Here is a 13686-nt window from a genome sequence, read left to right on the forward strand (position 1 = left end):
CTTAAAATGTGTGTTTTTTTTTCTCTACCTTTTCAACAGGTGCTGATATCTGGGGCTCGCGTGCCAATTTGTCTCGACGACCTAAAAAAGTTCACCAATTACTCAGGTGGGACACTGGAGTTTTTCTAACTTCCTGTGGTGCTTAAAGACCTTTCAGCAACAAAAGTGAATGTCACCCCGACACTAACTCAAAAAATTCTCAAATTCCCATAATGCAACTGAATGGTGTCTCCCCATGTCTGGTAAATGCATATGTCCTTAAAACCCAAAATGTTATAACGGTTTAAAAGAGAGTTCTGAGTAGTACTTGTGACAAGTAACCAGATTTTTTAAATAATAGGAAAATATATACGTGTTTTCAATAAAAGTAGATATAATGTACATTATTTAACAAGTAGGCATCGGCATAAGGGGATAAATGAATGTCCCTTTAATTAGCAGATTAATAGATATTGTAAGGGTGAGAAAATAATAAATAAGTCAAATTGTTTCCATCCCTTCTAGGTGGGTACACAGCCACTCACCCGGTCATCATGATCTTTTGGGAGGTTGTCGAAGGCTTCACAGACGAGGAAAAGCGCGGGCTGTTGAAGTTTGTCACCAGCTGCTCCAGGCCTCCTCTGCTGGGCTTCAAGGTGAGACTTGAACTTCCCTCCTCGCTCCTGTTATTTCTCTTCCCCACACTTCACCTGCAGACTGTGTACTAACTGTATCCTCCATTATAGAATTAGTTTTTCTTTGTTCGAAGCTCCACAGAAGGGAGTGTTCCCTCTTAATGGGCTTGTAATGAAAATACCCAGACTGATAACAGCCCTCAGAATGATCATTTTCAAATTAGGCGGCGATAAGAGCGGTCCGGTGTGGTAAAGTTCTTATCTGCACGTACACTGTTGTTTTATGGCTCCTGACCTTCCTCTGTTCGAGAACTCCTGCAGACCTGTATGTGTGGGCTTGGTCGGGGATCCTGGCTCGACAAATATTGCCATTCAGAGCTCAGGAGCAGGTTGAACTTTTGAACGTTTGCCTTCTGTGTGACACAAGACAACTTTAATCCCCTGACTTCTTTGCATCGTTCCGGCAGTGCATAATCATTATTGTTTCTAACGTATTTCTGAAATGATTTCCTTACTGGAAGCCACTTTCACTTTCTCACTGACTTGATTTGTTGGAGTCTTAGTCTCATGGTTTGAGTTGTATGTGTCTTACTTGAATTAACCAGAAGTTATAATCTTTATCTGATTGGTTTAATTACTCTTTATGACTTTCATTAGTTAAGGAAACCTAATTTAAATTCTCAAGTAGACTGAGTGAACATCTCTTTAAAATCCTTCGCGGTACCTCGTCTCTGCGATTTGAGAGTTTGCCTTCCCTCCTCATTTAATCAATTTGACTTTGGCCAGTGTGCGGGATGTTCTATCCTCCTCCTCTCTCCTGGTTTCTTCTTCGGCCCCTGTAAAGGGCGGTAATTTGTGAGGGGAGCGGCCCCTGACCCGGCCCTCAGCCTGAGCCAGCTAAGCCTTAATTAGCTGTCGTGAAACGGCCCAGGATTCATTAGAGGAGAAATGGCTCTGTCAGGAGAAGCCATTTAAAAAAGATGATGGAAACTCTCCCTTTTTCCAAAATGATAGCCGGCGTAATGGCACTTTTTCAATAAGCAACGATAGTTTAATACGGTAATTGTCGGAAAAATGGGGTCGTTGCGGCTAAGCCTCCGAAGAGCCATTTAATCGGGCGTGTATGGCCGCTGAACCGTAGACGCTAACTTTAAATCGCGGGCTGAAATGGAGACGGAGGAGCTCATTCGTCGGGCCACGGCTTGTGATGGAAACGGTCAGTGTCACAGTCAGCAGATGAGGTGGCCTCATCACCGCGAGGCTGGATTTAAAAAATGCCAGATAGACAACATGAAATGACCATTCCTCCAGTGTCTCATCCAAGGGGTCAAACTGTCGGCCAGGTTCCCACTCTGTACCTTTTCTAACACTAACCTGATTTCCTAAATGTATACATCCACTGTATTAGCTTAACGCTTAATGTCTCTCTTTTAACATTCATCCCCCTGTGGAATTTGACATTTATTGCTTAATCTAGATTGCTTCGTTCGGACATCGTGATCATCATCAACACGAGTCGATTCACCTCTCATTTTTTTGTCTCGTCTCCCGAACGCCTCCAAATGTTCCAATTTCTCTACGACCGCTGCCCATTTGTCAAGGTGTATTAACAGCGTCCCTGTGCCCACAGGAGCTTTACCCGGTCTTCTGCATCCACAACGGCGGCAACGATCTAGAGCGCCTGCCCACCGCCAGCACCTGCATGAACCTGCTCAAGCTCCCGGAGTTCTGCGACCAGCATGTGATGAGGAACAAGCTGCTGTACGCCATCGAGTCCTCAGCCGGGTTCGAGCTGAGCTGAGGAGGCCGAAAGGCTTCTCTGTGACCCCACCCCATGGAGACGGATTGGGAGAAAAAGACTTGAGACAAAAAGAGGAAAAAAAAGAAAAAAGAGAGGAGGGAAAGCAAAATGATGCACTGACCTGACTAATTTACAAATGTTTGTGTGAATGAGTGTGTGCGTGCCAAGCCGTGGGTGAGGAAACGATCTCCCACAGACTGAGGAAAAGGGGTGCAAAGATGAAGTGGGGTAGGAAGCCTATTTTTTAAATCCTTATTGCTTTTAAATAATTTAAATGATATTAATCACTTGTCAGAAACACAGGAAATATCATGCAGAGTAAAAAACAAACATAAAACACACAAAACAAATCTCTTGTGTAATCGAACATGAACGGAAAGTTATTTTTCACCAAAGATTAAGTGGCATCATTTAAAAAAATAAATAGGCAATATAACAGACAGACGGGGACAAGCTGTAGAACTCTAAAGCCACCTCGTGGCATGCCAAGGGCTGCAGAGGTGGAGAAGCCTTTGTGTACAGCCATCATGCATTTTCACGTAGAGGTCGTCAAAACGCTAGTTTTTGTGATTTCTCTAGTGAGTATTATTGCTAGTTATAACTGTCATGTCGAAATAACCATACCGTGAGTGTGCACACGCCATCCCAAGTGTGTGAATGGCTCATATCGCTGGACTAGTTGTGTGGGGAGGGGGTGGGGGCATTATATGATTATGGATTTGTGAATATGTATATGTTTACTCTTGTATTATTCATTTATTCAGTATTTGTACAGGTTTGTTTTTCTTTCCCTGGTGTGACGAATGGACGCCTCGTGTATCCACACACTCGCTACGGTGAACAATCTCTTCCCTGGTCATCGACCTGACGTTTGCTCTCAGGGAGCAACTACCGCGTGTCCTTGCTAAGGCTTACAAATGACCAGTGTACCAACAGGGTAACAAGAAAAAAAAGTGTGTATGGAATTGAATAAACCCAATTTTCTTTTTGCATTTTTTTCCTTCCATAAGTCTCTTTTCTTGTTGCTTTGTAATTTACAGTAACGACCAAGACATAAAACAGTGCTTTGTGGGAAAATCTCCTCCTCGGTTTTATGGCCTCTGACATATAATTAAAGATACATCCAGTTAAGAAACACTGAGCAGAACTATTCTGGCCTTGAGATGCATTATCGGGCTGAGCACAAATTAAGATTGTGTGCGTTTGTCATAAATCTAGCTGCCCTCTGATGCGGTACAGTCCAGGAAGATATCCATCCCTGTTTGGACCCAGTCCATGTCTCCGTCCTCTCCTCCCGCCCCCCTCTTCTTCCCTCGGAGCCCGAACACAGCACAATCTGCTGGGCCAGGGAACTCAAAGTGATAATTGGGTCTTAAAAAGCAGACTTGTCATTGAAATGAGGGATTCATCTCAATTACTCTGAGATTTATTTAAGACTATTACCTCGTGATGGATTTTAACTGACAAAGTTAATGCAGGATGTTATGAATCATCCTCAGTGCCCAATATACTTTAGCTCGCTCATAGGCCTTTTAAGGGCTAATTGAAGCTTTTAGGCTTGTTTATCTTGCTGCAGAGCAAGGAAACATCAACAAAATCACTTGAGGGTGGTTGTACATTGTAGCCTATACCTTGCAGATGAGTGTGTGCCCAACATGACAGCATATCTGAAGATATCATTTAATTTATCAATCATACCTGATTCACTTAATCAAAGAATAAACAATCACGAGAGAGTATCTGTTACTATGCGTCATTTATCAAAGCAAATATGTTTTGCACATAGGTTTTGAACTGCTTTCAGGTTCATGTTTTGTAATAACGGAGTGCCATCTAGTGGCCATTTATTGACACTGCACGGAGAACATTTTCAACAATTAAAGGCCTGTTCTACTTATGTGGGCCATTTTATGCAAAATCAGGCACCTTTCTGCGCCGGCTTCTACTATATAAAACAGGGGAAACTACAGCTCACTCTGCTTGTGACCTCTTGGGAAACATTTCAAAGATGAATTATTACACTGGAACTATCCGCCTGCATGGTTGCAGCAAAAAAACACAAGAAATCCGACAATACCTTTTATATGCTAGGATACAAGCTCAAAGAGCTCTCGGGAAAAGTTACGCTGCTAATTTGATATAGCTGCACAGTAGGACATTATTATGTGTGACAGTTCACCATTTTGAGTGTACTTTCTGCCTGTCCAGACATGAACAGGGAGTGGGCCAGCCTTATTTCTGGGTTTCGGTATTCTGCATGTGAGCAGCAGCATAGTCGACATTATTTTGGCTTCTTCAGACATTTGCAGTCACAAATGATCATCGTCTGTCTGTCAACCTTTCACGTTTGTGTATTGATTTAGTGAATTGCAGCCTGCCATTATAACAATCAGAGAAAAGCATATAAAAGTATGTGAATACGTTCAGGTAAAGTTATCGACTGCAAGATAAAAAATTACCCACATGAGATATCTATAGCTGTGATTCCTCCTGCTCAATGAGTCTAATTAGATACTGACCGCCCATAATATTCAGTGTTATTAATAGCCATCTGTCATTTTCATTGGGTCTTCCTTAGCTAGCAAGGGCTCTGGCCGCCTTTAACGGCGAGAACGACCTTCATTTTCCATTTGAAAATCAATTGGGGTCTGTAATTTCAGGCTTAGTTTGGTTCACAACTCCAATAACCTGTGTAGCTTCATTCTGTTTCTTTGGGTTACGACGAGTTCAGCCTTTTATTATTTATTTCGCACAGATATTCTGTGTCCTCCCTACCCAGTATTTTCATAACTGTAACCTGAAAATATAAGTAAGAGAGAAAGACTATGAAATATTTAGAAGTTGTACTTAAACCCTCTGCAAAGACGGTCAGTTTTACATGTTAGTGTCTCAATGTTTTACCTTAAGTCAATATTGTGAGAAAAAGCATGTTCATGGCAGAGAATTTGTCTTGTCATGGTATGAAAAGTGTCCCAGTAAAACACACCAGTAAGCCAGCATATACAACATTAGGGCCTCATAGAAATAAGCAGTTATTTATGTTAATAGTATGCTAATAGCTGTGCTTTCCCTATTATAATGTGTCAACGGTTTTTATGCGAAAATATTCCATTAAGCCACAATTAAGCTACTTAAAGTCTGACTACCTATGAGTAATTCTAAAATATATGTCCACACATACAAGTAGCCTATTTGGTAAGCAAAGTTGATAATCGTGGCAGTCACAAGTCATCTTTTTCCTACAGTTGGCTACACGACTTGTCTAGTCTTGACACCTGCTCGTTGATTGAGTGAAGCTCAGCTCATCAACCCAATTTCAAGAATATCCAAGGTGCAGGGAAAGGCTTCCTGTTTTGTGAACGAAGACAGTCCTCTATTTGCCGGTTGTTTTGAGTGTCACTGTGGATGTGCGAGCAGGTCAGTGAAACAGCGCTGCTGTGGACACTCAAAGACATGGTGCTTTCAAGTGCACCTCGTAAAAACATCTGTCATGGGTACGGAGAAGTCCTACATCCAACCTGACAAGTCTTGTGTTCTCATAGTATTTAAATGTCACTTATGTAAGTGATCATACATGCACATGTTGCTACCCATGCTACCTGCTTTCATACAATTGCCTTTAAACCTGCAGTGTGTAGAATTTTGGGTTTTATTTCCTAGTAGATTTTGTAGAAAGTAATTATAATATCCATAAGTACATTTAATTTAGTGCATAATAGCTGAATTTTTTTTTAATTGTTATTTTTTCCCTTAGAAAGGGTCTCATATATGTCCATATTTCTGCATATTTTGGACCAAGGCCTAGTGCCGCCATCTTGAAAGTGTCATAGTTGGAATGTCATCAGGTGCATTGTTTAAAATTTAGAATTGTTCTTGTCCTTGAAGGCCACTGTAGCTTCTGTTATTATTCTAAAGGGTTGGGGTTACCCAGGGAGCGTTGCATTCTAGAACTTTGTAGAACTTTCTTGATGATGTCATATTACACACTGCACCTTTAATAGCATGATGCATCTAATATTTACCTGAGCTATATGCAAGCAGTCAGCTGCTATCCTACATTTATTAGAAATGTGGCTGCAAATGACAAGATTAATTCACTTTTCTTTTTTTAAGAAAACGTTGCAAGCATGTTGCTCTTTTTTGCTTTCGAGTGCCAAGCACATTGCAGCAAAATAGAGAAAACATATCATATTTTAGATAATTTGTTTATTTTCTGGAATACTCTAAAGAACATTAGAGTTCTAGATCATTCTGGGTGCAAAATTAAAGTTGTAGAACATTCCGGATGCTAAGTAGCTTTGGGACAAAAATGAGCTGTGAGCTTCTTCTGAAGATCCCAAGAGTTCTAGAATCCAAGCAGTAGCCTATTCCTACAATGGAACGCCACTCTGTTGGTTTCTTAGTTTTTTCACTTGGTAATTTTGTTCTAAATTAACCTTGTAGCCTACAGTTAACATTTGTACTCCCTTTCTCATTTCAGTTTTATTTGTTTTTGACTTTCTTACTTATATTGGCCTACTTATCTGTCTATGTATATGGGGATCAATAAACTCCTATCTTATTGGGGTAAAAATGCTATGTTGTTGAATTTTGTTTATCATAGCATTTTGATCTAAAGCGCTTTGCAATTTGCCTCTCATTTACATAAATTGATACACACATCAATGCCAGCAAGGCAACTATGTGAGGTCGTTACTAGTTCTACTACTAAGCCACTACTTCCAGGAATCAGGATAATCACAATTTGGGGTTCAGGAGCAGCGTTCAAGATGCGTTAAAGGTGGGGTCACTGATTCTGGAGAATCCTTGTTGTTCAAATCCCTTTTTGTCAAAATCTGTGAATTCTCCTCACGATCCGTTACCTGGCCCGTTTACAGAGCCTAGGCTGAGTATCAACACTGTATATTTTCCCAACGCGCACATAATACGGACAGGTAGCGGATCGTGAGCCGATTTTGACATGAAATGATTTTGACAACAAGCGTTATCCAGAAGAATTGCTGACTCCACCTTTAATGCTAATTTCCGACAGTACCTCAAAGCATCATCAGCAGCGGCAGCAGCATAGGGGGCTAGTCGATATCACTAGCCACATCAGCAGCAACCAGCGGCTGCAGGACAGGTTCAGGACTCGGACGAAGACAAGGGAATAGCAACAAAAACACAGAGGCCATTTCGTTCACCCAGGTGAGTCTGTCTGTATGGTATGCGCAGAAATATGAGTGTAATATCATGTGAGCAATATGGTGAAGAAGCGGTGAATGTGTTTACCGTCTCCTGTCGCATTGACTCGAGTACGTTTCATGTGGAGATGCTGTAGCCTAAATGTCGCAACCTGATGTCCCCCGCTATTGTCGGTTTCATAAATATTAGTTTTATTTTTTATTTATTTATATATTACCACGAGTGTGGTTTTCAGTTTAGGAACAGACGTTAAGTGATAACGTTAATCTAGAATAAAACATTACAAACGAGCGAAGTCCTTGGGTTTTTGCTGTCTCAAACAGAATAACGACAACTTGACGTTAGCTACAGCTAGCTACTATGTTTGCGATATGAACGATGCAATTACCGTAGGCTGTTTGGCAATAATGAGAATATTTGTCAGGTAGAGATGAAAACAAAATCGTCCTTTTGTCACCAGTCCAAACATGGCAATTGAAGGGCTGGCAATATGAGGCCAGCGTAACCAGTCCAAATTTAAAGTTATGATACCACTATATTTAGAGGAGCTTTCACTTCGTTGTTGCCATTTTGGTAAATTGCTTCGTCCCGTGCTGTGTATGTGAATTCAACTAAAACATGTGCATTGGGCTTCAGGCCTTTCTAGAAGTTTCTGTTAATCTTTTCGGCGTGGCTGTTTCCCCAAGTTAGTCACAGCAGTACAGTTGTGAAGCCTGATTGGCCTGTTGATAGTAGCTTCCAGAAAGTGCCCTAAAATCAACAAATGAGGAAGGAATAGGTTGCCATTGGCTACAGAGGCATGGGAGAGAGACGGCAGAGTATACAAATACAATATGAACTGCAACTAGGTTTTTCTTTCAAATATTGCTTCATCTACTTGTTTATTACCTTCCAACAACTAGGCTACATAATTAGTTTCATGACATTGAAGGTGATTAATGGGGTTATTTTCGATCATTTATCAAGAAAAAAAATTTGTAGGCTATTGTTAACTTAATAGTTTTGGTTTTGGACTGTTTTTCTGACGGAAGAAGACATTTGAGACATCACACTGGAATGTGAGAACTCCTAATGGACATTTTCCACTATTTTCAAAGACTTTATATGACTAAGTTATTAATTGGTTTATCGCAAAAATAAACTGCACATGAATTGTTAATAGACATGATTAGTTCCTACCCTATGAGACTAACAAGTTTGGTATTTTTGCTTTAATGAATGGTGGAATGAAAACAGGAAAGTGGTTGTACTCCTGTTATGTTGGCCTTTACCTCAAAGTTTGACTGAAAAAACAATGTGTAGTAGCCTATGTACATACTACTATTCAAAGGTGTATAGCTATAAAGGTGTGTCATGCATTCATTTTGTCATTTGAAGGATCTTCTTTTAAGTCCTGCTTTCCTGCGGAAGCTGACCAGTTTGACCACCTTTCCAAAGTTATGAATCAAGTTTGTTCTAAAGCCGCCCCATTTATTTGTTATGAGTTATGTGTAAATCAGACTGTACTGAAGTGCCAACAAGGTGTGCTGATAATACAAGACACAGACACAGATAAATACTAGTTTCTATAATTGGAACTAATTGGAGAACTTGTGTTCAATTATAACCTTAACATGAGCAGGGCTGTTGCCTTCTGAAGCGGTAGTTCACTTCTGTTTACAGCAGTTGAGGTCTTCTTAGAAGGATGACCTTTTTGAATAGGTTTCCATATAGGCTACAGAAAGTAAAAGCCAAGTGAAAGGAGTCGCTGATCATGTGCACACTGTCGTGTTTGAATAAAAGATAAACTCCTGATGTTGCTATCTGCTCTATCAGCTGTTATTTGTTGTATTTCTGGCTGTTCTTCTTAGCCACTTTTGTCCGCTGTTTTGTAAATGTCAGATTTTTTCCCGTGGCGTTTGAGTGCTTGTTGGACACTGAAAGACCTACTCCAGCTGCCTTTTGTTGATTGCAATCAGGAGACAAAACCGAAAGTGTCTCTGTAACTAATTAACTTGGGATTTGCCGTGCAGGCGAAAATCGTGACAGCTTTTACAACACCGTTGTACAGTTTCTCTTTGAGCCTATACCCTGATCATCTGCTGATACTGATTGATAAGCTACAATCATAAGCTTATAAGTTTGCAGTGGAGTGACATTAATTCAGTGCAGATAACATGTGATGGCCATCATTGTTCGGGGAATTCAAGTAATGTTTACGTTGTAGTCCTCCAACTCTGATCTGTTTCCTGATTAATTTAATTTCTGGTGAGACTGAGTAGATTATTCATACACCATGCCCAATAATTGACTAAATTAAACTGTATTAGGCGGAAATCAATAACTGCAGACAATTTTCAAAGGACAGTAAATGACACAACATTGAATCGCCTTACATTTTTGCATTCCTGGCTTTGCTCTTGTTTCTTGTAATGTTTCTTGTAATTTCAAGAATTTGACTCATATACTGTTACACAATATTACCCCTTAAAGGGAAATCGGGATAAAGTTGGCACACCGCTAATGCACAGTTGAAAACAATTTGGACAGATCTTCATGTAATCTCTCGTCGCCCAACTTGTCTGGAACCGTGGAGATTACTACAAAGTCAATGCTCCATGAAAAAGATAAGGTCTCTTCTTTCGGTGGCACCCTTTTTAAATCGTTCACTATGTTCTGAAACAACATTCCAAATAAGCATAATTTACATGTGCAGCAGCTTGGGGAATATTCCCTTTTACATGTCAATAAGCATTCTGACTATACCAGTGAGGTTCACTAGTAGTGGTAGAAGCGTCGTGAAGTCAGCGTATTCTTTCTGCCGAAAATTCAGGTCCCATGCAGAAGTGACAACTCATTTTTGAAGGAAGTTAACATCATGGTCTACACAGGCTAGTTTAACAGCTAGTGTGTGGTGTGTGCGTCTATCGCAAACTGTGGCAAATATATATATTTTGTAAAAAAATTTGACCAAGTTAATATGTATTATTCTTCATCCATCCATCGATTGGATTGTTGCTGTTTCCCTCCTGAATCCCTCATTTTCATAGCCAGCTGGGTGATGTAGTTCCTCCAGAGAGTCCTGAGGTACCCTTTCAGTCAGTCCTCAGTGCACCTGTTATGTGGTGAGGCTGGGGTCCTCAATGTGACCACCACAGCTGCCTCCTGTAGAAAAAGGGCTGATCACTTTCTCTAGAACAAGGCCATCTGCCTTGTTTACAGTGTTCATTTCAGTTGCTTGTCCGTGCAGTTGCATACTGTAGGTTTGAGCTTGAAGCTGTATACATCAGGGTCAGTCTCAGGTCAACCAGTACAGTTTGAGAATCTCTTTGTGGATCGCCTCTGTCCTTACAACCACAGTGTGATACACTCCTCTTGCACCTAATTGGCTCTCCCCATGAATTCCATAATATACTTTGAGATAAGGCTTTCATTTCAACCAGTGTTTAAACCATAATGAAAACAGAATGAGAGCCTTGTAGACAACCATGAAATTAATTTTTCATAACTGTAATTTCCTCTTTTAAAATAGACTCAATGGGGGAACTTCTAATCTTTATGGGAACAGCTGTTCACACAGTCAATGTGGTAAAAAATGTATGAAGTCGTTTTGTTACAGACTGATGAGAGATTCCTGCACAGCACAAATCCTTTGTCACAATTATGGTTCAAAAACAAAAGGGCAAAAAAACTGCTTTTCTGTGTTTTTCTTTGACTATGCAATGCTCAAATTAACAATACATTTCTATGTATTTGTTGAAGTCATTATTCAGTTGTCTACAACTGCCTATTTCAGTAAAAATTTAAAATATAATAATGGACTTTTTCTGTCTGTGAACTGAGACCCTTTTATAACCACCACCCTCTGGTCCACTGATGCATCATGGGATTGACTGACCCACATCTGTTGCTCACACTGAAGAACGGTTTACGCTGCTGGACTCCTGGGTTAGCTGTGTAATGCTACTACCACCACAAGGCATACAACCTTTACACTGTACATGCATGGATACACACGTATCCACACACTGCCTAGTGCCCACAACTGTGAGTAACCACGTCTCTAGCAGGCACCAGCATCCATTAACTAGCAACTGCTGCAGGGGACTGGTGACTGGTGAGTGGGTTAGTATGACTCAAGTAAAGCCTGTTGAAAGAAGAAACACTTTAAAAAAAACAGAGGAAAACCATTACTTTATAGGGTCATATGTCTTTTATATTTATGTTGTGGGTACGGATGTGGAGATGGAAACAGTGGCAATATAATGGTTAGGGTTGGATAGATTTTAACCCAGTTGGTTAAGAAGTGTCAGAGGGGGATTTGGAGTTACCACCTGGCCTTGGGCATCTGAAATAGAGGAGTTTAGTGTCTGTGCCATGTCATGTCCCAACCAGGAATCGCTCACTGGCACTGTCGTGTGCCAAACGCCCCCAACCCCCCCACATGCTCATCACACACACACACACAAACACAATCTAATGGAAAAGGCCAGAGGTTATAAATAGAAAACAAACAGGACATAGTGGACTCCCGCTGTAAGTAGCCCTTACTAGTTTGTTTATTCTTTTTATTTAAGATATTGCTTGCTATTTTCCTCAAAGTATCAGTTGACTTTCTGAGAAAGAGAAATGCTCCTCGCGTTGTTGGATTATTTGTTACGGTCAAGGTTAGGAAGGGAATACAGGAGGTCTGATTAGGTGTGTGAAATGGGTGTGGTTTTTCAAGTTTGGACAATGTTTTGTGTAATAGATTATTGTTGTCTAAGGTCTTTTAAGAGGTCTTAGTAAAGATAATTTGTGTACGTTCATCTCCAAACATATTGTTTTGATTACTCCATGCTGATTTTTTTTTCTATTCTTTTTTATGATAGTGAAATAAAATGTTCTTTGTCAAAACACATCAAGATTAACCTTTTTAAAAACCTACAGATTAAATCTGAGCGAATAAACCAGCCACAGTGAAGAGCCTACTCTTGTATCTGTGTTGAAAGAAAATGTATGACACATTGTCCCGGCCACAGCATAATATACTGTACATTTCCTCTAATTAACAAAACAATATAACATCTGGCTCCCAACACAGTTTATTATGCACAATTTCACCAAAAAAACTTCACATGAAACAAATATTATAAAGGTCATTATTAGTTGACATTGATAGCGAAAGGCAACCCCCATTGGGAATATGAGGAAGATGGCATCCAAAGACTATATTTGGTTTTAAAAAAACATGTCCACTTCGACTATGAATGAAAGTAGTTTGCAAGATAGGGTAACGTTTTTTTTCTAGGTATTGGTCTATAGATTGTTATGTTGGGGATGTACTGAAGTGATAGATTAAGGTTATGCTATATTTTGGTCCAATTAAAATCGGTCTGAAATCGCACTTTTCTGAAACAATGGCTCCTTGATTGTATTCAGTGGTTGACAAAGGCATTTCTATTACATCTATTGCTGGCAGATTGTGTCAGCTGCAGCTGGTTTAGTTAGCTCCATGAGGTGGTTGAAAACCCTGTTTCCAGATGATTTTTTTAATGTTTCCAGATGGCTCGCTTTATGACGGGGAAACCAGTGTAGAGTTTTGTATTGGTTCTCATTGGGTGTTTTTTTATTATACATTAGCTGGACACTCTAATGATTGCAGCAAAATATTTGGGTGAGGGTTGAGTCAAATCAAAATCAAATCAAATCAGTTTTATTTGTATAGCCCTATATCACAAATAGACATTTGCCTCAGTGGGCTTTACATTCCATAAAATATGACACCCTGCCCTTAGACCCTCAGCTCGGCTGAGAAAAAACTCACAGTAAAAAACCCTTTACCGGGATTAAAAAATTGAGTAAAAAGTTGAGTAAACTATGGAAAGCATTGGCCACTGGCATTTTAGCTTACTTTATCAGACATGGGATCCTCATCGTTTGTCTCTTTCTTCATCAAAGATTGGGATCTGCAGAAATATTTTCTACTGTCAAATCTCTCCTGCTTTTAGCAGTTTGATCTTTCTTTGTATCTACATCATCTAGATCTAGACTCAGTTTGTTGCCAGCAGTTGTTATTAAATACCTTGGAGATTTTGAGCACTCGACTTTGATGACAGCAATGTGTTG

The 13686-nt window shown here is 40.1% G+C and overlaps 2 protein-coding genes across 3 annotated transcripts in view; both read left to right on the forward strand.

Moving 5' to 3' along the window:
• ube3c (ubiquitin protein ligase E3C) overlaps positions 1-3407 on the forward strand; it is a 28614-nt gene extending 25207 nt beyond the window's left edge. The window contains exons 22-24 of the mRNA XM_080049755.1: positions 40-106; positions 505-635; positions 2245-3407. Coding sequence (XP_079905881.1) covers positions 40-106; positions 505-635; positions 2245-2415 — 369 coding nt within the window. The 3' untranslated portion in view covers positions 2416-3407. The remainder of the gene's footprint in view (positions 1-39; positions 107-504; positions 636-2244) is intronic.
• Positions 3408-7461: 4054 nt separating this feature from the next.
• The window catches only part of dnajb6b (DnaJ heat shock protein family (Hsp40) member B6b), a 23806-nt gene continuing 17581 nt past the window's right edge, over positions 7462-13686 (forward strand). For both annotated transcript variants that reach the window (XM_080050209.1, XM_080050210.1), the window contains exon 1: positions 7462-7602. The gene's annotated coding sequence lies outside the window, so the exon portion shown is untranslated. The remainder of the gene's footprint in view (positions 7603-13686) is intronic.

This window comes from Ammodytes marinus (assembly GCF_949987685.1).
Source record: "Ammodytes marinus genome assembly, chromosome: 21".
NCBI lineage: Eukaryota > Metazoa > Chordata > Actinopteri > Uranoscopiformes > Ammodytidae > Ammodytes > Ammodytes marinus.